The 25,044-nt window shown below is 46.6% G+C and overlaps 1 protein-coding gene across 1 annotated transcript in view; it reads left to right on the forward strand.

The window, feature by feature from the left end:
* Positions 1-1,843: 1,843 nt before the first annotated feature.
* Positions 1,844-25,044, forward strand: part of LOC138277424 (carbonic anhydrase 13-like) — a 124,043-nt gene continuing 100,842 nt past the window's right edge. The window contains exon 1 of the mRNA XM_069219224.1: positions 1,844-2,056. Within this exon, the coding sequence (XP_069075325.1) occupies positions 2,023-2,056 (34 nt within the window). The 5' untranslated portion in view covers positions 1,844-2,022. The remainder of the gene's footprint in view (positions 2,057-25,044) is intronic.

Genomic DNA, 25,044 nt, shown 5'->3' on the forward strand with positions numbered 1-25,044 from the left:
GAGGAATTCTGGTTGCTGCTTAGGGTTTCACCCTCCCTCAACCAGTAACCCAATTTCTTACATAACTTTTCAGCTGTAAGGATTATGACTTGTGTTTCTGCAGTGCCATGCAGGGATTTTGTGTTATACTACAAATCTAATATAAATAATTTGATACCAATTTTGGTTTCTTTTAAAATACTCCTTGGTTAGCTATTTTGCTTTTTCCATGTCTTCTCATTCTTCTTGACTGTCTGTAACCATACCTACAGAAATGGAATTTGATCTCAAACCGTTTGCCAGGGGTTTTAAAATGTTCAGAAACATAATTAAAATGTTGCTGTTTCTTTCTCTTCAAGAAAAAAGTGGGTAGATTTGGGTAGGGGTGATGGCCTTGGTGACTAGCATATGCTACTGAACAAGGACGTAATGTGACACCTGAATGTAGCATACCAGGAGGCAACCACAAAATGACCACAGTGAATAAATAGTGCTATCTTAAAAAAGAGTAAATAAATGCACGGACAACATAGTGAGGCATGGCCTCTATTGGGTGTGTCTGTAAAACTGATGTTTGTTCTTGAGTTTTTGTCCTGAAGTTTGACACTTTGTCCTGAATTTTTGCCCTGAATGTTGACCTTTTGTCGTGAATTTTATACAGTCCTGTCCAGAATTTGCATCAATGCCAAGTGGTCACCCTAAGGCACATCACAATTACATTGGCTATTACAGCACCCGAACGTTTAATGTTTAGTGTTCCACACAAGAGAGCAGCAAGGACTTACATCTATGTTCTATCAAACCTCGACTCACGAGCGCACACCGACACCACGGATAAGAAAGGAGCTGCTTGTGCAGGGAAGACGGGGTCAATCATTTACCCAGACGGGATTATCGGGACCCAACGAGGCTACTGGAACAATCTGCGCGATACCGTGCTCTTGATAACGACCCACATCGCAATAAAACAGATGCGGAATTCAGCTCAAGGTGCGTCTGCGAAGGATACGGCGCTAACGTAGACTTAACACCTGAGTCTGACCTGCAGGGATTGCTCGACTGCAGCGGTGTCCTGGGCTCATTCACGAACGGTGGTGAGAGGGTGGAGAAGAGACGTTTTAAGGCACGGGCAAAGTGGGCCCTGGCCCACGGTTTCCAGAATGGGCCAGTAGAGCCAGCTCTCTTCTGCAGAGTCTCTTGCACCAATGACCTTAAATAATTCTTTAAGATTGTTTTAAATATAGTTTTCCATGAATGTAGTTTCTGTGTGGCTGATGTAAGGAAAGTCTATTACAGACATTTTGCAGAAAAATGTATGCTTTTCAACACCATGTAACATCCATATTTTTTTTCTTTTAGAACAAAACTGGACCTCACATATGAGAAATGGGAGAGGGGTAGCAAAGCTTATTTGTAATAATAATAGTGAACTGTTGTTGTGTTATACTATTGAAAACACACCACTATCCCCGAATATTAGATGTAAATTCTTTTAGAATTTCGCCCAGTGCAGCTGAAGACATGAAAAAGCTGAAATTGGTTCATAACTTGAAAGGTGTCACGAACATGGGCCCACAAAATACGTTTGCCCCAAGGCTCCCGAAATCCTTAAGATGCCCCTGCGGCAGAGGGAGCTTTGGAATGCGCCTGACGACACTCCCGATAGGCTGCAAAGGTGCTTTTCGACTCCGCAGAGACTCGGGTGGCTCTGCCTCAAGGTGGCTCCGTGTCTTTACCCTTACCAGGGCCATGGCTCGGCGCTGACCTCCGGTGGCTGAGTGACTGAGGCGATCTGTTAGGGCTAATGGGGTGGATAGTGAGGTGGAAGTGGACGGTTGGGTGTGGCTGGTCGCTGTCACAGCTGAAAGAGGATAATCCTATATCTCTCCGCCCCGCACAGGCTGAGCTCGCGAATGCCAAACCCTCCTGCTGTTGAGATAAATGCGACAGTAAGATGGCGATGAAGGAATTATCAGTACTACCCCGCCACAAAGACTGACCGACTGACCGGGAATCGTAGGGAGGCGGCCGCTTGAGGCAGGAATGGCGCACTCATGGGGCTACGCTGAGCACAATGGTGAGTCTGTCTCCCTGGAAGTAAGTTACTTGGGTTCTTTGGAAGGGAATGCAAAGGGTAGCATCTGAACCAGCGCCACTAGCCTCAGCGCGCCCCCCTCTTCCAGCGCTCTGGAATGCGCCCTGTACCTTATCGCACCAGTCGACCATTTCCATTGAATCACCGGATACAGCAGAGATTTTTGCTTTGGTGAATATATTGGGTGACCAGACGTCCCGTATTTCACCGGACAGTCCTGGTTTTTAGAGGACTGTCCCGGTGTCCCGACGCTTCTCTAAAGTTTAAATAAATGTCCCGGTTTTTGGGACAAAGGTCAGATTATTAAATAAATGTCCCGGTTTTTGGGACAAAGGTCAGGTTACCAAGGGAAGCATAAATTAAAGAGGCCTACAAAGTAAGAAATAAAGGGGGTCATTACAAGCTTGGCGGGCGGCGGTAGGTAACAGCCGTGCGGCCGCCAATGCAGCCGCACTCCCGCGGACCCCATTACAACATCCCCGCTGGGCCGGCGGGCGCAAACCTAGTTTACGCCCGCCGGCCCAGCGGGGATGAGGCCGCAACATAGGAGCCGGCTCCTAATGGAGCCGGCGGTGTTGCGGGCGTGCGACGGGTGCAGTAGCACCCGTCGCGCTTTTCACTGTCTGCTATGCAGACAGTGAAAAGCTGCATGGGGCCCCCAGGGGCCCCAGGACTCCCCTTACCGCCAGCCTCTTCAGGCTGGCGGTAGGGGAGTCATAATCCCCAGGGCAGCGCTGCTTGCGGATTATCACCGCCGGGGCTAAAACGGCGGGAAACCGCCGGCCCCGGCGGTGCGACCGCGGCGCTACCGCCGCGGTCGTAATACGGGTCTTCGTACCGCCAGCCTGTTGGCGGTACGGACGACACATTACCCCTGGCGGTCTCTGACCGCCAGGGTCGTAATGACCCCCAAAGTATTTATGAAATAATAAAAGTATTTTATCTGTTGCTGTCAGGCAACACAGTCTCCTGTCTGCTCCCAGCAGAGAGACAAAGTGGGGAGCAGAGAGAGGTGGGTGGGGGCGGGTTGGGGATAAAGGATGTGAGGTGAAGCCATAGCTAATTTTATATATGTAGTCTTGTATGTGTGTGTGTATATACACATGTATAGGCACACATTCACAAAGCTACGCAAAAAAACGTACAGGCCAGATATTAACGTGATATTAATGTATTTAGTCCTTTTATGTCTGACCTGTTCTTGCTCCTCAAAATATGGTCACCCTACTTCTGGAATAGTTATTGTCATTATTAACTTTTAGCCCTGAGTCTGACACCCAGTGAGATAGACAGGATCAGCGGCATAGCTACCAACAACAGTTCAGTAGATGCAGTGTCACAGGGGTCTTTTGATTAAAAATCAGATGGCGTGCAATTCTGTCGCGACATTGAAATATTAAACTCACAATAAAAGTAGGAACATAGAATAAATGTCAGGTGCCTGCTTACCTGCACTAAGTAATACATGCATTGCATATGAGGTGGCAGGAATACTGTGGTGTTTCCCTAATAGAAAACGCTATCACCCTGCCCTCCTAATCAACTCCATTCTCATGGTAATCACCAACGCACAGATTCATTTTTGACTCTTCACGTGCGGAATAATGACATTGTTGGTCAAATATCACTGTGATGTTGATGTTCATATTTGTCTACTTTTGCCACTTTTCTTGACAAATTACGGTAGTTATATACTATTTCATCTCCGATTTTAAATCTACTGAAAACCCACGTGCAACATATTTTTGGTGTTGTTGGCATGTCTGCGAATAACTGTGCTAACACTAAGTGAATTCACATACTATTAATACAGCGCTCAGAACTTCACTGCCTGCATTCAACTTTTTTAAAGGAAATATATAGTTGTCTCTTTTCCCAAAGCTTAATGTTTGATGTGCCTTGTATTAGAGGCTGGGTATTTGTAGGGGTAAGTATAGACCTACCTCCAGCAATACAGCGCCAACACAGGGTTGTACCCAGTCAAGGTCCCTCAAAGTATCTTCTGGCTTGATCCCTTCTAGCTTGGCAATGAGCAGTCAGGCTTAAGTCAGGAGTCAGGTATGTAAAGCAGTCAAATACACCAACACAGTAAATAAGCAAGACACAACACACAATAAAAACCCACACCAATTTACAAAAATAGTAAATATTTGTATTTTAAAAATGACACCAAAATGACAAAAGTCCATTATAGGGAAATAAACATGAATTTTTAAGCTTGAAAGTAAAACTAGTGCTTAGAAACAAATAGCACTTACAGGGAAGGTTGCACTGCACCGGGACACAGTTCCAGACATCCTCAATGTAACACTTTTACAGTTACTTCTAGAAGTGTTTCTTGACACAAGGAAGTTATCCACACCCCCAATCAAAGGTTCCAGAATATCTCAGTTGCTTCTTGGAACACTGCAAGTACTATTCCCACAATGCACCTTGTCAAATCCTTGCAAGTCCACTGGACTAACTCTAGGCTGGGGACAACTGTAGAAGTTGGTGCAGGGAAGCTCTTTTAACCTGTTGCTTCAGGGAGTCCACTTGTGAGTCCTTTTTGAAGCAAGACAAAGTCCTTTGGGCTGTGGTTCCAGTGTGCAACAGGCACAGTCCTTAAGTATGTAGGCCTCTGGGTTGCAAACCAGGGTTTCAGCAGGGCCATCCTTCTTTTTGTGGATTCAGGCAGCAGACATAAATCACAATGCAAATCAGCCACTTTTATTTAATCATCATGGGGGACAGTCAGTGGGCATCCTTGTCCACTGAGGTGTGGGGTGCCACCCTGAAGTATGACAACTTCCTCCAAAGCATGACATCTTCTTGTTCCATAAAACACTGCACTTCAACATTCCAAGATGGATTATGTTCCTCCAGATGAGTAAGATCTGGCTAAACCAACCCGCTGTTGTATCTCATTTCCATTAAATCCCCCTCCTGACATTTGCAAAGTCCTTTCCTAAGTCCACCATCTATCTGTGGGACACAGGGGTGAGAGGGCAGTCCTTGCTGCATTCCTTTATGACTGGTATCTTTTTGAAGCCTCAGTTTGATTCATCCAGCCCCCCTTCCTGGTCTGGCTTCACTATCTGCCTACTTCCCCCATCAGATAACCTCTGCTCAGTGCATGCCACTTATAACCTCATCAAAGCAGCCTGGCTAATCCTGTTAGGGCTGACCAATCAGGACAGACTGTTGGCAGGCTGGAATGTGGCTTACAGTAAGGAAAGTCCCATACCTTCATTTCTGTATAAATTATGATAAATTCATCAATTGCAAATTGTTGCATTTATCATTAGCATTCATTTGAGTCATTTCCTGGCATTTTTATCTTTTTGGTAGCAATATTTAGACTTATGAAAAATATTTCAATTATAGCCTATGGAGCCAACTTTCTACAATAGGTAAAAATGAAAGGTGCTGTTTTTCTCTCACCAGGGCATATACAATATATTTGTATTGGCCCTGCTTATAGTTACATGGCTCCCTACCCCTTTGGCATCTAGGGGAGACCTTGGGGGTGACATATATGTAAAAATAAGGTAGGTTCTTACTTTGGAAGTAACTTCAATTCCAAGGTCAAATTTGCATACATTTTACATTTTAAAAACAGTCTGCAAGGCATGCTGCCTTTAAAAATGACAGCAGGCACACAGCAGTGCACACTCCGGTGCAGGAAATCTACAGGGCCTCTAAACTCCCCTGTCCTTCTATATACTAAGGACTTATAGGTAGTTTGAATCCCTCTTCCCTTATTGTCTAGTAGGGACCTACAGGGTCTGTCATTGCCAATTGGAATTATATATTGTAATATTGTGCCATTTGCCCCTATGCCTTTTATTCAGAGCACTGGCCCAGGGCCTGTTAGGGAAAGTCCAGGGCACAGTTAGGGTCAGTTACCATCAGTATCAGTCCGAAATTTTGGGGTGAACATGCTAAAAGGGTGACTTTCTCACACTTTGTATCTTCAGTGCCACCTTTTCCATTTTTTATTGATGCATTTTTTATTTACACCAGTATCGTAGTTAACAATAACAGAGCATACATACACTTGCTACAAATTATAAAAGAAATATTCCCCCAAACAACATTTTTTTTAAATCAAACACTCACAGATTCATTATATATGTAGTCATACAGCAACATCCCTTTTTACCCCTACATCAAGATTCCAAGTTTTGAGGGGGAAAATGCATGCCAGGTAATTATCGCCTTCACATTTTTCTAGAAAAGACGAAAATACAGTGAACTGGAAAAACTGTCCAGAAAAAGGTAAAATAAGCAGAATTCGATACATTGGAATCCATTTGTGCCAGTAAAGGAAAATATTTTGTCAAACTGTAATTTGTGAAGTTTGCAGCTGCCTTAGTTCAGGAGTCCTGGTGCTCAAAAGCAGAGACTGAAAAACGAGACCAGAGACTTAGATGTACACTTGCTTAAGGAGTCAGGTTTTGAGATTTTTCCTGAAGCAGTACTTGAACTCAGTCATACAGAGTTTAACAGGCAGAGAGTACCAGAGTTTAGCCATTAGTACCGAAAAATACCTGCCACCCTGGTGAACTTTGGCAAAACTCAGAATGCGCAAGAGTCGAAGATGATTAGATCTCAGGGATCTCGCCTGTTGGTACAGGCCAAGTCAATTTCATAGGTATTGAGGGCCTTTGCCCCCAGCCACTCAGAATGCCAATGTCAAGGCTTTGAATTCAACCGTCTTAGCAACAGGAAGTCAATGAAGCTGCTTCAGGTGAGGTGAGATGTGTGGGCGAAAGGGGACCCGACGCATCAGCCTGACTGCCTATGGCACAAGAAAGCAGGAGGGCCCAGATTTAAACTGATGGCATAATCCAAATGCAATATCAGAAGAGCATGGATTGGGGTTTTTCGAGACTCTTTTGGAAGCAGAGGCAATAGCTTCCTGACTGATCTTAACCTCAGAAGGCAGTATGATGCGAACTGCCTAATCTGACTAGTAAAGGAAATGTTGGAATCAAGCATGATCCCTACATTTCTAGTAGATGCGGACAATACCAGTGGTGGGTTCAGCTCATGGGCCACCAAAGGCTCGAGGGCAGAGGAGCCATCTGGCTGAAAAAAGTACCTCAGGATTGTTCACATTCAATTTTAAAAAGTTAGCATCCATCCAATTGGTAATGCCTTTTAAGCACTCTTTAAAATTGACAAAAAGGCTGCTTCTGATCTTAAATGAGAACAGCAGTTGTGTACCATCCACACAGGATACCACCTTGACTCCTCAGGTCTCAATAAGGTTGGCCAAAGGTGCCAAATAAAAGTTGAACAGCAGTGGACTGAGGACAGAGCCCTGAGGCACCCCACAAACCAGGGGTTTGGGAGAAGATGAAAATGGATGCAGAAAAAAACGCTGAGAGTGTTCTTCCAAAAATGAACAAATCCAGGCCAGGACATTACCTTGACAGCCAAAAAGGCTCAATCTATAATCTATGATCTTTATTGTATGCAGGTAATTAAAACCATTACGATATAAAAAGCAATAAAAACAGACTAACAATTATAAAAATCTCAAATTAAAACATGATACTTTACAGCAAGGAGTCAAGTGTAGAATGTATGTTAGCAGATATAAAGTGCTTATGAAATTACTAACAATATGTGATATCAGGTCAGAACAAGCCTCATATTAAATCATGATACTTTGTGGCAAAGAATCTGGTATGGCGAGGAGTCAAGTTTGATATATAGGTTAACAGACATAAAGTGCATATGAAACATACTAGCAGTATGCAATATCAAGTCAGAACAAGCTGCTGACAATAAAAACAGGCTAACAATTATAAAAATCTCAGACTAAAGTGTAATACTTTGCAGCAAGGAGTCAAGTGCGGCATGTAAGTTGACAAATATGCCCAGGGCTTGAATCACCTGATTTAGGTAGTTTCCCCAGGAGTCTTTTCTATTGACAACTTGTTGATCCTGCACTGCTAACCAGCAAAGGTTGTTTATAGACATGTTCTCTGACGACCATAGCCTCCAACATAGTTTGAGGAATGCACCCTTATGAAAGGACTGATTTTTTAGTCTAAACTCAAGCTGAACTTGGGCTGGGGATGCACTTGGAGGAATATTTAAACCAGTAGGATATACTTTAGTTTGAATTTTGTTTAGTGAGCAGATCTCCCAGCCCCTCATGACTTCCTCACCACAGAATACTGCAGGCAGCAGCTTTGACGACATTACTTTAAGAAGATGGTTCAAAGAGGGACAGTCCAGATTCTTCTTGAGCAATCTGAAACTGTACATCAGAGACTGTGCTTTTGCTGGAATTGCGATCAATTGATGCTTCCCTGTCATTCAAGGTTCCATGTGTACACGCAGATATTTTTATGTGGGGGCCACCTGCACTCTTTTCCCTCCAAGAAACCAATCAAAAGACTTATATTTGGAATCCACCAACCGCATTAGTTTTGTTTTCTTCAAGTTTATCCAGGAATAGTTTTAGGGCTTTCATTCAGCGTAGCAGGCCCATTGGTGTTTGATCTAGCAAACACAATGTTGTCAGTGTATTGTAAACATGCTACTTTTTCTGAGGTGATGGCTGGTATGTGACTATTTGTTGGACCTGGCTTTTTGACAGGGACATCCCCAAACTTTTTGCCTCCTTCCTCCTATTTTTTTCTGACCTGTTGTTGTTGGCTTTTGACCTCTGAGCACTTTACCACTGCTAACCAGTGCTAAAGTGCATATGCTCTCTGTGTAAATTGTACTATTGATTGGTTTATCCATGATTGACTCTTTAATTTACCTGTAAGTCCCTAGTAGAGTGCACTACATGTGCCTAGGGCCTGTAGATTAAATGCTACTAGTGGGACTTCAGCACTGGTTGTGCCACCCACCTCAGTAGCCCCTTAACCTTGTCTCAGGCCTGCCATTGCAAGGCCTGTGTGTGCAGTTTCACTGCCACTTCGACTTGGCATTTAAAAGTACTTGCCAAGCCTAGAACTCCCCTTTTTCTACATATAAGTCATCCCTAATGTGTGCCCTAGGTAACCCCTAGAGCAGGGTGCTGTGTAGGTAAAAGGCAGGACATGTACCTGTGTAGTTATATGTCCTGGTAGTGTAAAACTCCTAAATTCGTTTTTACACTACTGTGAGGCCTGCTCCCTTCATAGGCTAACATTGGGGCTGCCCTCATACACTGTTGAAGTGGCAGCTGCTGATCTGAAAGGAGCAGGAAGGTCATATTTAGTATGGCCAGAATGGTAATATAAAGTCCTGCTGACTGGTGAAGTCGGATTTAATATTACTATTCTAGAAATGCCACTTTTAGAAAGTGAGCATTTCTTTGCACTAAAAACTTGTTGTGCCCTTCAATCCACGTCTGGCTAGGTTTAGTTGACAGCTCCTTGTGCATTCACTCAGACACACCCCAAACACAGGGTACTCAGCCTCACTTGCATACATCTGCATTTTGAATGGGTCTTCCTGGGCTGGGAGGGTGGAGGGCCTGCCCTCACACAAAGGACTGCCACACCCCCTACTGGGACTCTGGCAGACAGGATTGAGCTGAAAGGGAACTTGGTGCATTTCTTAGAGACTCTTTGAAATCACCCCCACTTCAAAGGCACAACTTAGTATAAAACAGGGCCTCTGCCCTACCTCATCAGACACTTGCTGGAGAAGAAACCTGAACCAGAAACTACATCCTGCCAAGAAGAACTGCCTGGCTGCTCAAAGGACTCACCTGTCTGCTTTCTCCAAAGGACTGCTGTCTTGCTGTTGCCCTGCTGCCTTGCTGAACTCTTGTCTGGCTGTGAAAGTGCTCTCCAAGGGCTTGGATAGAGCTTGCCTCCTGTTCCTTGAAGTCTCAGGACCAAAAAGACTTCTTCCTTTCACGTGGACGCTCCGTGCGCCGAAAATTTCGACGCACAGCTTGTTTCGCGGCGAGAAAAACGCCGCACACCGACGCTGATCAACGCGACGCCCTCGGGACGATCGAGACTTCGACGCACAACCTCGCAAGGACAAAGCCGCCCGACTTCCAAGGAGAAATCGACGCGACGCCTACCGTGAGTGCGAAACTTTGACGCACGGCCTCGCAAGGACAACGCCGCCCGACTTCCAAGGAGAAATCGACGCGACGCCTGCCGTGAGACCAAAATTTCGACGCACGGCCTCGCAAGGACAACGCCGCCCGACTTCCAAGGAGAAATCGACGCGACGCCTACCGTGAGATCGAAACTTCGACGCGCCGCCCCGCAGAACGACGCGCAGCCGGAAAATAAGCAGGAGAATCCACGCACAGACCCGGGACATCTGGTAATCCTCGCGATCCACAAAAAGAGACTGTCTGCGCGCCGGAAAACGACGCCCGACTTCCCCGCGTGGAAAAGAACGACGCAAGTCTGTGTGTGCTGAGCGGAAAACGACGCACACACCCCTTTTTCCACGCATCTCTTCTCCTGTGGCCCTCTGAGGAGATTTCCCACCAGAAACCAGGTACTCTGTGCTTGAAAGACACTTTATTGCTTTTTAAAGACTTAAAGACTCTTAATATCACTTTTCAGTGATATCTTTACAAATTCGTATTGCAACTTTGATCGTTTTGACCTACAATTATCCAGATAAATATTCTATATTTTTCTAAACACTGTGTGGTGTATTTTTGTGGTGTTATACTATGGTGTTGTATGATTTATTGCACAAATGCTTTACACATTGCCTTCTAAGTTAAGCCTGACTGCTCGTGCCAAGCTACCGGAGGGTGAGCACAGGCTGATTTTGGATTGTGTGTGACTTACCCTGACTAGAGTGAGGGTTCTTGCTTGGACAGAGGGCAACCTAACTGCCAACCAAAAACCCCATTTCTAACATTGGTGATCAGCGGTGAGGATAGGACTTGTGTTTGTGCAGTGACATACAGTAACTAAGTATTTCACTACCTACCCACAGTGGAAGGTCAACTTGATTTTTCATCTTTTTTTTGGCTCTTGGTTCTCTGATGTCCTCCTGGATATACTATTGATATTTTGGACTTTGGATTTTGGTTTTTGCTGATAAGATCTTATCAAAATGGGATTGCTTACCTACTCATTCTTTGTTCGTACTGACCACCTCACTAAGGCTGACCTAAGGAAGCTTTGCAGACAATGGGGCCTTCCTGTAGCAAGGAGATCTACTAAAGCGGAGATGCTCCATCACTACATAGTCTGGGGGGAGGAAAGATGGGCAGAGAGAGAGGCAGCAAGAAACCAAATGACTAAGTACCCCTCAGATGAGGAGGAAGACTACTCAGATGAGGAGGAAGGCTACTCAGAGTTGGACAGTGACCCAGAAATAGATGAATGGCTCCGAAGTCAAAGGCGACAGGAGCAACAATTAGAGGAGTATCTTGCAGAGGTTGAGGCAAAAAGACTTTTAGCCCTGGAAGAAGAAAAGATTGCAGCTCAAGAGCTGAGCTGTAAAGAGCTGAAACTGGAGGCCGGAAGGGCTGAGTCCAGTTCAGATGGTGGCAGCAAAAATCTTGCATCTAGTACTGCTGAAGAAGGGCACAAGCCCAGAGATGTGGTGCCCAACTTGAAGAAGGGAGTTGACACACCCCAGGCAGTTCAAGGGTATGAGGTAGTTCCCGTTATGCACAGGGTCCCTGAGAAGGATTGGGGAACTGGCACAGGGAGTCATATTCCTACTGGGGGGAGGGACACTTTACTGACTCTAGCAGAGAGTGACAGAGAAAAGGGTTCCCCCCTGGTGGACGTCCTGGATATAGAGTGTAGAGACATCCCAGAAGAGTTTGGGTTGAGTGTCAGGGACAGACAGAAACTGTCTCACCAGTCTCAAGAGGGTGATGTAGAGTGCTTTTCCAAGGCTGAGTTACTAGGTGGTTGGGTGAAGGGTACTGTGGTTAATACATGTGAAGGGCAGAGTGATGTAATTGCTGGAGAGCATATGTCTGGTCCTTATTTTCCAGAGCTACGCCAACACCAGGTGGAGTGTGAGTTCTCTGACCCCAGGGAACTTACAGTGGAGGCAGACTTTTGGGTGAGTACCAGAGAGTCTGGAGAGGCATTTGGGGGTGCTCCTGAAGGGAGTGGTCTAGGTGGTTCCCGACCAAGTGAGGTGGGAGAGGATTGTAGTGTCCCAGGTAGGTCTCAGAGCCTAACCTGTACCGTAGGGCCACCTTTTGAGGGAAGCCCCGCAGTGTCCGAAGAACTTGGGGGGATGACTGTAGACAGCATCCCAACAGTTCTGGTGTCTGGCAGTACCACTCCTAGTGAGGGGGTGCAGAAGTCCAGACATAGGGTTGAGAGGGGGTGGCAGACCCTAGTGGAGGATCTTGAAAGTCAGGGGTCAGCTCTGAGAGCAGAGCCCCCCAGGAATGACCCAGGTGAGACCGTTTCTGGTTTGGGGGAAACCCAGACTCTGCCGGATGGGCAGAGGTCGGGAGACCTGCGCCAACCAGACTCTTGTGTGGCCCTTGGGGACGGCGTGTCCCTTGTGGGGGGTGAGAGTGCCCCCCCGGAAGTCCTGGCATGCCAGGCAAAGATTCAACCTCAGGGTGGTGACTCTGGGTTGGATAACCGGGTTCAGAGGTTAAACTTTGACCTGGTGGGGGGTAGATGTGCCCCCCAGAAAGTCCTGGAATGCCAGGCAATGGCTCAACCTCAGGGTGGTGACTCTGGGTTGGCTTACCAGGTGAAGAGGTCAAACTCTGACCTGGTGGGGGGTAGGTGTGCCCCCCAGAAAGTCCTGGCGTGCCAGGCAGTTGTCCAACCTCAGGGTGTCGACTCTGGGTTGGATGGCCAGGTTCAGAGGTTAAACTCTGACCTGGTGGGAGGTAGGTGTGCCTCCCAGAAAGTCCTGTGGTGCCAGGCAATTGCCCAACCTCAGGGTGGTGACTCTGGGTTGGCTAACCCGGTTCAGAGGTCAAACTCTGACCTGGTGGGGGGTAGGTGTGCCCCCCAGAAAGTCCTGGTCTACCAGGCAATGGTTCAACCTCAGGGTGGTGACCCTGGGTTGGAGAACCAGGCTCAGAGGTTAAACTCTGACCTGGTGGGAGGTAGGTGTGCCTCCCTGAAAGTCCTGGCCTGCCAGGCAATGGTTCAACCTCAGGGTGGTGACTCTGGGTTGGATATCCAGGTTCAGAGGTTAACCTCTGACCTGGTGGGGGGTAGGTGTGCCCCCCAGAAAGCCCTGGTGTACCAGGCAGTTGTCCAACCTCAGGATGGTGACCCTAGGTTGGAGAACCAGGTTCAGAGGTTAAACTCTGACCTGGTGGAGGGTCAGTGGGCCCTCCAGGAAGTCCTGGCGTGCCAGGCGATTGTTCTACTTCAGGGTGGTAACTCTGAGTTGAATGGCCCAGTTCAGAGGTTAAACTCTGACCTGGTGGAGGGTCAGTGTGCCCTCCAGAAAGGCCTGGCGTGCCAGGCAATTGTTCAACCTCAGAGTGCTGACTCTGGGTTGGATACCCAGGTTCAGAGGTTAAACTCTGACCTGGTGGGAGGTAGGTGTGCCTCCCAAGAAGCCCTGCTGTGCCAGGCCATTGTCCCACCTCAGGGTGCTGACTCTGGGTTGGATACCCAGGTTCAGAGGTTAAACTCTGACCTGGTGGGAGGTAGGTGTGCCTCCCAAGAAGCCCTGCTGTGCCAGGCAATTGTCCAACCTCAGGGTGTTGACTCTGGGTTGGATGACCAGGTTCAGAGGTTAAACTCTGACCTGGTGGGGGGTAGGTGTGCCCCCCAGAAAGTCCTGGCGTGCCAGGCAATTGCCCAACCTCAGGGTGGTGACCCTGGGTTGGGGAACCAGGCTCAGAGGTTAAACTCTGACCTGGTGGGAGGTAGGTGTGCCTCCCAGAAAGTCCTGGTGCGCCAGGCAATTGTTCAACTTCAGGGTGGTGACTCTGAGTTGAATGGTCAGGTGCAGAGGTTAAACTCTGACCTGGTGGAGGGTCAGTGTGCCCTCCAGGAAGTCCTGGTGTGCCAGGCAATTGTTCAACTTCAGGGTGGTGACTCTGAGTTGAATGGTCAGGTGCAGAGGTTAAACTCTGACCTGGTGGAGGGTCAGTGTGCCCTCCAGGAAGTCCTGGCGTGCCAGGCAATTGTTCAACTTCAGGGTGGTGACTCTGAGTTGAATGGGCAGGTGCAGAGGTTAAACTCTGACCTGGTGGGGGGTAGGTGTGCCTCCCAGGAAGTCCTGGTTTGCCAGGCGGTGATCCAGTCTGAGGGTACAGACCCTGGGCTGGAAGACCAGGTTCAGGGTGTCCCCCCGGACCTGGAGGGAGGGGCTACTGATAACAGTGCCCCTACCATGTTGTCTTCTGAGGAGGCCACTCCTAGTTGGAGGGTGCTGGACCCCAGAAGGGAGGGCAGGGGGAGGGAAGCCTCACCCCGGGCCCTAGTCCAACCTGAAGGTATAGACCCCAGGTTGGAGGGCCAGTGGCAGGTTAACAGCCCTGCACTGGTGGAGGAATGGTACAGGGCGACTTCTGTAAGCCCCCTGGCCATGTTGGACTCTGGGGGTACCGCTCCAGGAGGGAGGGTACAAAGCCCCAGAGGGGAGGACCAGGTTCAGGCTGTCATCCCTGACCTGGTGGAAGGGAGAGTGGTTAAAGGGTGCCCAGCACCTGGGGCTACCGCCCCCCACTCTCCACAGCCACAGTGGTTGGAGAGCTTTGAGAGGCCTGGGGCCTGGCTCTTATCCCTGGCAGCTGTCAGTAATCACTGTGGCTTGCTGTCCGGGTGGACAGAGTTATCCCTGGGGAGGGGACAAGTATCCCACCCCGGGGATAGAATGGGCAACACCACTGTGTTGGTCCTGGTGGTACTATCCTGCTCCTGGGATACATCTGTGAGCAATGTAAGGTTAGGTGCTGCACAGATGGGATCCGCAGGAAAGGAGAAAGGTTCCCCATGGATGGGCTTAGTGGGCCCTGAGAGTATGGACAGAGGGATCCAATTGGAGTCAGGAAGGCGAAGAACTGGAGCATGCCCCTGCTGTTGTGGGCCTGGGTCCTTGTTCTGTCGCCTCAAACAGGGAAGTACATCAGGCTAGTGATTGTTCTCCCCTGGCTTTAGGCTGGTGGGGGGTCATGTTGGACCTGGCTTTTTGACAGGGACATCCCCAAACTTTTTGCCTCCTTCCTCCTATTTTTTTCTGACCTGTTGTTGTTGGCTTTTGACCTCTGAGCACTTTACCACTGCTAACCAGTGCTAAAGTGCATATGCTCTCTGTGTAAATTGTACTATTGATTGGTTTATCCATGATTGACTCTTTAATTTACCTGTAAGTCCCTAGTAGAGTGCACTACATGTGCCTAGGGCCTGTAGATTAAATGCTACTAGTGGGCCTACAGCACTGGTTGTGCCACCCACCTCAGTAGCCCCTTAACCTTGTCTCAGGCCTGCCATTGCAAGGCCTGTGTGTGCAGTTTCACTGCCACTTCGACTTGGCATTTAAAAGTACTTGCCAAGCCTAGAACTCCCCTTTTTCTACATATAAGTCATCCCTAATGTGTGCCCTAGGTAACCCCTAGAGCAGGGTGCTGTGTAGGTAAAAGGCAGGACATGTACCTGTGTAGTTATATGTCCTGGTAGTGTAAAACTCCTAAATTCGTTTTTACACTACTGTGAGGCCTGCTCCCTTCATAGGCTAACATTGGGGCTGCCCTCATACACTGTTGAAGTGGCAGCTGCTGATCTGAAAGGAGCAGGAAGGTCATATTTAGTATGGCCAGAATGGTAATATAAAGTCCTGCTGACTGGTGAAGTCGGATTTAATATTACTATTCTAGAAATGCCACTTTTAGAAAGTGAGCATTTCTTTGCACTAAAAACTTGTTGTGCCCTTCAATCCACGTCTGGCTAGGTTTAGTTGACAGCTCCTTGTGCATTCACTCAGACACACCCCAAACACAGGGTACTCAGCCTCACTTGCATACATCTGCATTTTGAATGGGTCTTCCTGGGCTGGGAGGGTGGAGGGCCTGCCCTCACACAAAGGACTGCCACACCCCCTACTGGGACTCTGGCAGACAGGATTGAGCTGAAAGGGAACTTGGTGCATTTCTTAGAGACTCTTTGAAATCACCCCCACTTCAAAGGCACAACTTAGTATAAAACAGGGCCTCTGCCCTACCTCATCAGACACTTGCTGGAGAAGAAACCTGAACCAGAAACTACATCCTGCCAAGAAGAACTGCCTGGCTGCTCAAAGGACTCACCTGTCTGCTTTCTCCAAAGGACTGCTGTCTTGCTGTTGCCCTGCTGCCTTGCTGAACTCTTGTCTGGCTGTGAAAGTGCTCTCCAAGGGCTTGGATAGAGCTTGCCTCCTGTTCCTTGAAGTCTCAGGACCAAAAAGACTTCTTCCTTTCACGTGGACGCTCCGTGCGCCGAAAATTTCGACGCACAGCTTGTTTCGCGGCGAGAAAAACGCCGCACACCGATGCTGATCAACGCGACGCCCTCGGGACGATCGAGACTTCGACGCACAACCTCGCAAGGACAAAGCCGCCCGACTTCCAAGGAGAAATCGACGCGACGCCTACCGTGAGTGCGAAACTTTGACGCACGGCCTCGCAAGGACAACGCCGCCCGACTTCCAAGGAGAAATCGACGCGACGCCTGCCGTGAGACCAAAATTTCGACGCACGGCCTCGCAAGGACAACGCCGCCCGACTTCCAAGGAGAAATCGACGCGACGCCTACCGTGAGATCGAAACTTCGACGCGCCGCCCCGCAGAACGACGCGCAGCCGGAAAATAAGCAGGAGAATCCACGCACAGACCCGGGACATCTGGTAATCCTCGCGATCCACAAAAAGAGACTGTCTGCGCGCCGGAAAACGACGCCCGACTTCCCCGCGTGGAAAAGAACGACGCAAGTCTGTGTGTGCTGAGCGGAAAACGACGCACACACCCCTTTTTCCACGCATCTCTTCTCCTGTGGCCCTCTGAGGAGATTTCCCACCAGAAACCAGGTACTCTGTGCTTGAAAGACACTTTATTGCTTTTTAAAGACTTAAAGACTCTTAATATCACTTTTCAGTGATATCTTTACAAATTCGTATTGCAACTTTGATCGTTTTGACCTACAATTATCCAGATAAATATTCTATATTTTTCTAAACACTGTGTGGTGTATTTTTGTGGTGTTATACTATGGTGTTGTATGATTTATTGCACAAATGCTTTACACATTGCCTTCTAAGTTAAGCCTGACTGCTCGTGCCAAGCTACCGGAGGGTGAGCACAGGCTGATTTTGGATTGTGTGTGACTTACCCTGACTAGAGTGAGGGTTCTTGCTTGGACAGAGGGCAACCTAACTGCCAACCAAAAACCCCATTTCTAACACTATTGACCTGAGAAATCACCCCAGCAAGGTCTGGCAGATAAAAATTGAAAAGGCTTGGGCCAATACGCACTCCTGCTTTTAGCCAATTGTGGTGGGTATCTTGTTTGTTAGTTTGCTGCAAACTTCTATTTTTACTTGTACCCAAGTATCAGGTTATAATTCTGTGATTGCCATCAGAAGATTTTTAGGAATTCCCTATCTATACAGTTTAGACCAAAGGCTTCCTCTGGGGACCCGATCAAAGGCCGACTTGATATCTATGAAACAGGCAAAGAGACTTGTTTTTCTGTATGTAACTTTTTCTACTATACGGCAGAGTGCTGTTAAGTTTGTAAGAGGTCTCATGCCTGCTCTGAACCCTGTTTCGAATCTTGGGATCAGATTGTTTTCGTCCTGCCCACGTGTGGAGGTGCTGGAGTAAACAAGATGCGTAGAGCTTTGCCTCAATGTCGATTAAAGCTAAAAGCCTATAATTCGAGGGCAGAGCTATGTTTCCACTCTTGTAGATTGTGTGAATAATGCTGCCTTTCCATGCCCCTGGAATCCATTGGATGCAGGGAATAACATTTAACAAGGGAGTCAAGTAGTGAGCCCAATACTCTGGATCTCTTTTAAAGATGGCATTGGGGAGACCAATTGGACCTGCTGCCCCCTTCTTACTTCATTTTCTAAATTAGGTGAATTAATTGTGCAGGAACCACAACTAAAGTGTCATATGCTTGTTGTTGAAGGGCGAGAATTAGAATTTTCTCATCATCTGAATTCCGTTGATAAGCTTCTCTTCCTGGGCTTGAGAGGTCCTTATGCATCTCTTCTCTATTTTGGTTTGCAAGCTTCTTTCGCCCTCAGCATTACTTCCTGATAACCCATACATTGCACAAATGTGGGTCTCCCAAGAGCTGGAGTAGATTCCTGCATTTTGATATCTGTTCTTTCCAGTTGCCGACTCATTCACCAATTAAATAAACATTTTGCTATTTGGTTTTTTGCTTGCCCACAATACCTTAATCTACATTTTCTCCAAGAACCTTCTTTTTTCTCTCCAACAGTGTTTGTGATACTAAGCTTTCGGGTCCTGAAGAATAGATTTATCTGTTACATGTCCCCTTGTGCCCACTTTCATCAGTTTACTGGTTTCTCAGGTTATTTGGGCTTTTTGAATGCTCACATCCCTATCAAACCAGTTCTGCCTTTCACGGCCCATCTTTTTATTCAGAACATCTCACTGGATTGGTGACTGTATTGTGACTGGAAATTTTGCTAATAAGGTCGATGTTAACCATGCCCATTCTTTATTCCAATCTCTTATCGATACAGAGGCTTTGTTTTGCAAAACCTCTAGTCTTTTTCTTCCCTCTGAAGCTCCTACAATGTAGTAAACTTCTTCCATTATGATAACTGTCCCTTGTTGGTGCCATTTTTTTTTTTAAGAGTGAATGTGACTGGGGAATAAATTAAGCTGCTGGATTCTTGCAGCTGGTCGAACTTACATGCTAGTTGCATTGTTTTGGGGAAAATGGTCACTCTCAGTTCTGCACCAAATTTGAAATTTGCACACCAATGACCATGCTGAATTACTTATCAGTGATAGATAGTTGAGCAGTTTCTGCCACTTAGGAACATACTCGAAGCTAGTTTATCATCCTTGCTGTTTTCATTTAATACACTTAGGCCTAGATTTTTCAAAAATGTCCTTTATTTGTTTCCATCCTGGGACTTTGTCTTTTTTCTGCTAGCATTGACCAAGTCTCAATTAAAATCACCAGAAATGAAATAATAACCCTGTGGTATTGCCCCTGTACTGCCTTTATTATTTTGCACAGGGTTTCCACTTTTCCCCCTTTGTGTGTTTTGTTTGGATGAATATAAACATTTACAAGCATTAATGCTTTTTGAGTGCGGCAACACCTTTTGGAAGTCAGCTTTGTTACTTGAATCCAGTTCAGCCCTACATCAATTGTATCTTTACCCCATCTAAGTGGAATTGAAATAAATGTTGACAGACCTTCCTTTAGGTGACCTTATTTTCAGGATTTCATTACTGGTACCCGCAGCTCTACATTGAGCATACCACTGCTGTCGGCCCTGGGCTCCATGTTTCCTGCATCAAGATGATGTTGAATTCCTAAAGGAAGGACCAACCATCCACGTTATGCAATAGTGTCTCGATTCCATGTACATTCCATGAACAGATGCTAATGCGGTCTCTGTCTGGTTACAGCCGCCTGGTCTCTCTGTACTTGTCAGGAGCAGTTAATGCCTGTTAACTCCCTGGGCCTTTGGTCTTTTTGGGTACTTGAGAGCCGGGACTCTCAGTGTTCCTGATGGACCTGTCCCGGTTCAAGCTCACTTGAAAATTTCACGACTATTAACTTTTCCACATTTCTCAAATTTGTATCTGCTCCTGTTGCACCTCTCAGCACTGATTTCCTGGTTGCTGTGACGGCCCACAACAACCCTGGATATCGGGGTGGTTCTAATTTTTGTAACTCTATAGTTAAATATGTCAAGGTGGGTAAGTAGTTGGTTTACTAGGCGCAGGATGGCCCACATTGTTACAGTAGCTTCTTGGTTGCTTCTTTAGGGATTTGGTTTAAATTCTACTGATAACAGGTCTGTGGAAGTTATATAGGAGAGTTCTTCAATTTCCCTTATCAGTTTTATGAACTTTCCTCTATTAAGAAAGTGGAGCACCCCCTGTGACCTGTAGTTTGGTACAAGGAGGAGTTCTTTTGCCTCAGGGGCTGGGGTGTCAAGTCCCTCTCTGCTGGTTTTGCCCTAGTGAATCCTTGTGAGATTCTCTTACAGTTAACTTCCTGCCCCTGTTGTAGTCTTAACTCTCCATGGGACAGCAGCGGTTTGGGGGTGACTGATTCTTCTCTCCATCCCCCTTAGAGGTTGATCCAGGCTCACATACTGGGATTTAATCTTATTTTTGATATCTGTGTCATTACTGTTTGCTGTGCTTGCAGATGAGCACACGGATCCCTTTTCCTCCCGAACTGTTTTTGGAGTCCCTTGCTCATCTGGGTTTAGCCTCTTGGATTTCTCCCGTAGATGACCGACCTGATGATTTTCTTTGTTTTATTTGTCCCCTACCTAGCTGTGCTGAGGTTTGTCTTGGGGGACCAGGGTTCGGACTGGCTGAGACATTATTGGGACTTGCCCCTTCTGTAGCATCCTGCATTTATCCGTTTGGGTCAGACACATTATTTTGTCCTTCACTGACAATAGGTGAAGTTGAGTGCTTTTGCTGAGTGAAAAACTGCTATATGTTTTTTTACTGGACCTTTTTTCATTTTTTCCATGTCTTGCTTTGTTCTTTGTTCTCCCTTTTGGTTTTTGCAAGGTCCGGTTCACAGAGGTCTCCCACCTCAGGTGCCTTCTTTGTTTTCTCAGTTTTTTCCCTTGTGTTAGAATTGTCTAACTGTGAGGGGCTGAGTGCACTGCTGGACACCAATTGCCCACTTATATGCCGGACTTTGAGGTCGGTGACCCCCTAGAATCACCCTCTGCATGCTCCTTGTCAATGTTGACATCGGAAGTAGCTTTTGTGTCCAGTTCATGTGCCCAATACCTTTCCCTTTGTTTCATGGCTTGGGCCATGACGTCCAGAAGTATCTCATTACCTATGGCCTGAGGCTTATCACCTAAAGTGGCGCATTCACACACAACTTGCTTCATATAATTATGTTTTGGGGCTTTCTGAATCAGATCCTTTACGGCTTGCAGCTTTGTGTCTATGCCCACAATATGTTGTGCCATTATATTTAGGAGGTCCACTTAAAGATATTGTTTGTTAGCCAGATGATTTATTGCTGCCGACATGACATCCATCGTTGACAGGAAAACTCTCCTTGTTTTGGCTGGCGCCTCTGCCTCTAGGTTGCCAGGTACAACTTCTTCTTTGTTGTTTTGATTTTGGGGGATTACCTCCCCGGTTGCTGTGACTATTTTGCTCGTAAGATACCCCGGTTGCTGCAGCCACTTTCTTTGATTTGGTGGGGACTGATCTACACTGTAGGGATTTTCACTGTTGGGAGAGCTGCTCAAGCATGCCAAGAAAGAACTTAAGCTGACTGTGGTATCGATAATTTTATCCCCAAACTCCTGGCGTTGTCCTGACATAGGAACCAATGTGTTCTTTTCTTGTGGGCCACTGACATTATCTGTAAATCAATATAATCTAAAAGTTCGATTAGTGGTTGGTCCTGTGTTGCAGCAGGTGCTAACTTCTCTGACCGATTGATTGGATCTAATCTTGAGCTTAAGGTCTCCCAATTACTAAAGTTTAGGGATGAGGTACACTCAATCAGGCTGGCCCTGTCATTGTTCACCTTCTTTTTCTCTAACAATGAAAATGATTTATTTTGACAGATTTTGCTTTGCTGTATCGACTTCTGTGGGTAGCTATTTGATGTGGAAAAGGATGCTCTCCTGACAACAGTTTGTGAATTAGTGTGCCCCGGGAGAGCTTTGATTTCATCTTCTGATTTTAAGTGTCAGGTCACTAGGAAATCCATTATTTTATACCCTTCTTTTTTACAGGTACTGCACGTGTTGCTTTCTTACAGGTACTGCACGTGTTGCTTTCTTAAACTGTGAATTGGAGGATTTTTCTTCTTTAATGAAGTCATCTTGGCATATCACTGAGGTATTTACCTGGGAGCTTTGCCTTGTCCTCTTTGGTAGCCCTTTTCTTGCCTCACACGGACTTTCCAGATTGCATTCCGGTTGCCTGTCTGATTTATTCATTGGGATTTATTCCTTGGGAGCTTCTGACCACCTTAACTACCTGCCTCCTATTTGGATATGAGAAATCCCTATAGATATTGGTGAGAGTCTACTGGGGCCGCATACACTCTGCTGACCGAACTCGTCACACTCCAATCTTTTCCAGGCCAAGCAGGTTAGCACGAGCACTCCAGATGAAGCCCTTTTGATCTTGACCCCTTTAATGCTCTAGAATTCCTTGCTGTTTTAGAGGGGGCGGAAGCCCACACATGCACAAGTCACACAGGCCTCGTGCTGGCCGCTTCCGTGCTGAGCGTGAGTTCCATGGCATATTGCCCACTGAAGTCCACCACTTCCCTCCCCCCCACTTCGACTGTGGGCCACACAATGCAGGAGTCGAAAGTTTATTTCAATGTGTGGGGGCATAGGGTGCTGGGATTGGTAGGTGGCAGTAATGAAGCACAGGGCAGTCTTCACTACAGTCATGGAGGTGGACGGTGGTAAAGTAGCGCTGCTGCTAGCAGCAGCACCACGCCAGTAGACCTCTGTCAACTGTATCATGACCCATGATACGGTCTGGCGGTGTTCTGCTAGTGGACGCTGCTGCTGGCAGCAGCGCCCCGTCCTGTCTCCTGCCAGAGGAACCCCTGAAATCAGGTAAGTTGGGTGCTCCGACAGGGAAGGGAGGGTGGGTGGGGGGTGTTGTGTGTGTGTGGGGGGTGTGTTTGTATGTTTCTGTGTGCGTGAATGTGGGTGTGCACTGCGTGTGGTATGTGTGGTTGTGTGAATGCGTGTGTGCTCGTATGTATGTCAGTGTGTTTGGATGTGTGTGTGAATTGATGAATGCATGCGTGGGTGCATGTGGGTATAAGTGTGTGTATGAGTGTGTGTGATGGTGCGTAAAGTGGCGTGTATGTTGAGGGGGGAATTCTGGGGAGGGGGCGGGGAAGACCCCTATCAGTAACAGGGAAGGAACTGCTGTCACTGATAGTGCCTACCACCATGGTTTTCGTGGCGGTAAGGAAGCCACGAAAACCATGGCGGTAGGCAGAGTCATAATCCCGCGGGCGGGCTAGTGAAGGCTGCTGGGCTGGAGACTGAAGTCTCCAGCCGGCAGCTGTTATTGTTGTGGCGGACAGAGTGGTACATTGGCAGTTTGGCTAGAGCCAAACCGCCAATGTCATATTATGAGGAGAAGTACCGCTAACCTGTTGGCAGTACTTTTCTCCATAATACCGCCGTCTTCCAGGGTCATAAGGAGGGCCTTTGTTCTTGACCTTGAAACAACTTATCCTTACTTGGGGCTTGTGCTATATTCAGTCCATTGCAGGCAGGTGCATACTAGTACCAACACACATTGCCACTATATATTGCCAATTTGCAAAAAAAGGCCTAAAAAGCTGTGCTGTTAGTGTAACTGTGGCTACCAAAAGAAAATATATGTCATTAGAAAAGTTGTCTCTTTTGATAGAAGAGGTAGATATTTGAAATTCAAAATGTTAAATGTTACTGAATGTGTTCTTAATCATCTTTTTGCAGTATTTTTTACAAAGCACCAGGTGTGGTTATACCAAAACTGTTGGCCTGTTTTGTCCTATTACTAGTTGGGCTCTGTACACTATTGCATTATTGGAAATGCACGGATTAATGATCATGCATTTCATGATGCTTCAAATGAACATCACAGATGTTTCCCTAAACCAATGGCATGCAACACGAATACTAACAAGATCAAGTGACACACAGCGGGGTGGGAAATGAACCGAAAGACAGATGGTGAGCACGACCTCTGTTTATTCAAGCTGTTATTGTTATGTGGCTCTATTGTAGCATACATTTGGCTGTTAATACACCTTATTGGCTTCTGCTGTGGGCTATACTGGTTGTTAAAAGCCCTGAAAATTAGTTAAATGCCAGAGCCACAGTTAAGGGTCCATAAAGAGGGAGAGGGTCTTTAACAGCAGATATAGCCCAAGGCAGAAGGGTTATAAGGCTATTAGAATATTCCACCGACTTAGGGCAGAATGTTCGAAATTAAAAAGGGAGAAACGTATTGACAAACATTGGAATGTTAGAGAAGAAGGCTTATACCAGGCATTACAAGCCCGGAGCTACTCCATTGTCTTAAATGGAGCTCTCAACATTTTGATGTTCTAATACGGTATCACACATCACTCCAAATGTTTCTGGGGTCCTTGGAATACAGTTTAGCATGTGCAGTGCAAAAGTCTCTGGTAAGCTATTAAAATCTGCACTTGTTTTCTAAATTGTGAATATGTGTATCCATCCTGAGACATTACATGGCTAGCTAGACTTGTTTCTGACTGTCGGCCATATTAAGGACCCTAAACATATTCAATGAAGGATCTTGAAAAGTAGCACAACCTCCAAAGCAATCCAATGTCATTCTAGAATAAGAGCCAACCCCTGCCAAATGAACAAGAGTGGCACAAAGTGGGACAAAATGTTGTTTTCAGCTTTACGTTATAACACAAATCTTGTTTTGTTGTGGAAAATAGCCCTAAAATATCTCAAAGTAGCATTATGCACTGCTTTGTGCTACTTTGCATCAAGGGGCTGTTCCATGGGTGGTACATGGGTGTTTCCATTAATTAACCATGGATTTTGATACAAAGCACTATCTGCTGAGAAAGGTAGACACAGCTTTGTACCAAAAATATACACCAAAAATGTACTCCTCCTCTAGGCAGATGTAACATTGGAGAAACGTTTTTCTTTTTTTTGTCCAAATTTGTTCAGGTTTGCATGTCTGCTGTACTACTCTACCCTAGTACTTTGTACTGGAAGGGCACCATTCCAGTTCAAAAGCTATGCTAAACAGCAAGCAACACATACAAGGGTATGTGCTATTGCAAAGCAGTCTAAAGTGAGTGGGCTGGGGGAGTGAGGAACTGCGCCACATCTTA

This window comes from Pleurodeles waltl, chromosome 2_2, assembly GCF_031143425.1.
Source record: "Pleurodeles waltl isolate 20211129_DDA chromosome 2_2, aPleWal1.hap1.20221129, whole genome shotgun sequence".
Lineage (NCBI taxonomy): Eukaryota > Metazoa > Chordata > Amphibia > Caudata > Salamandridae > Pleurodeles > Pleurodeles waltl.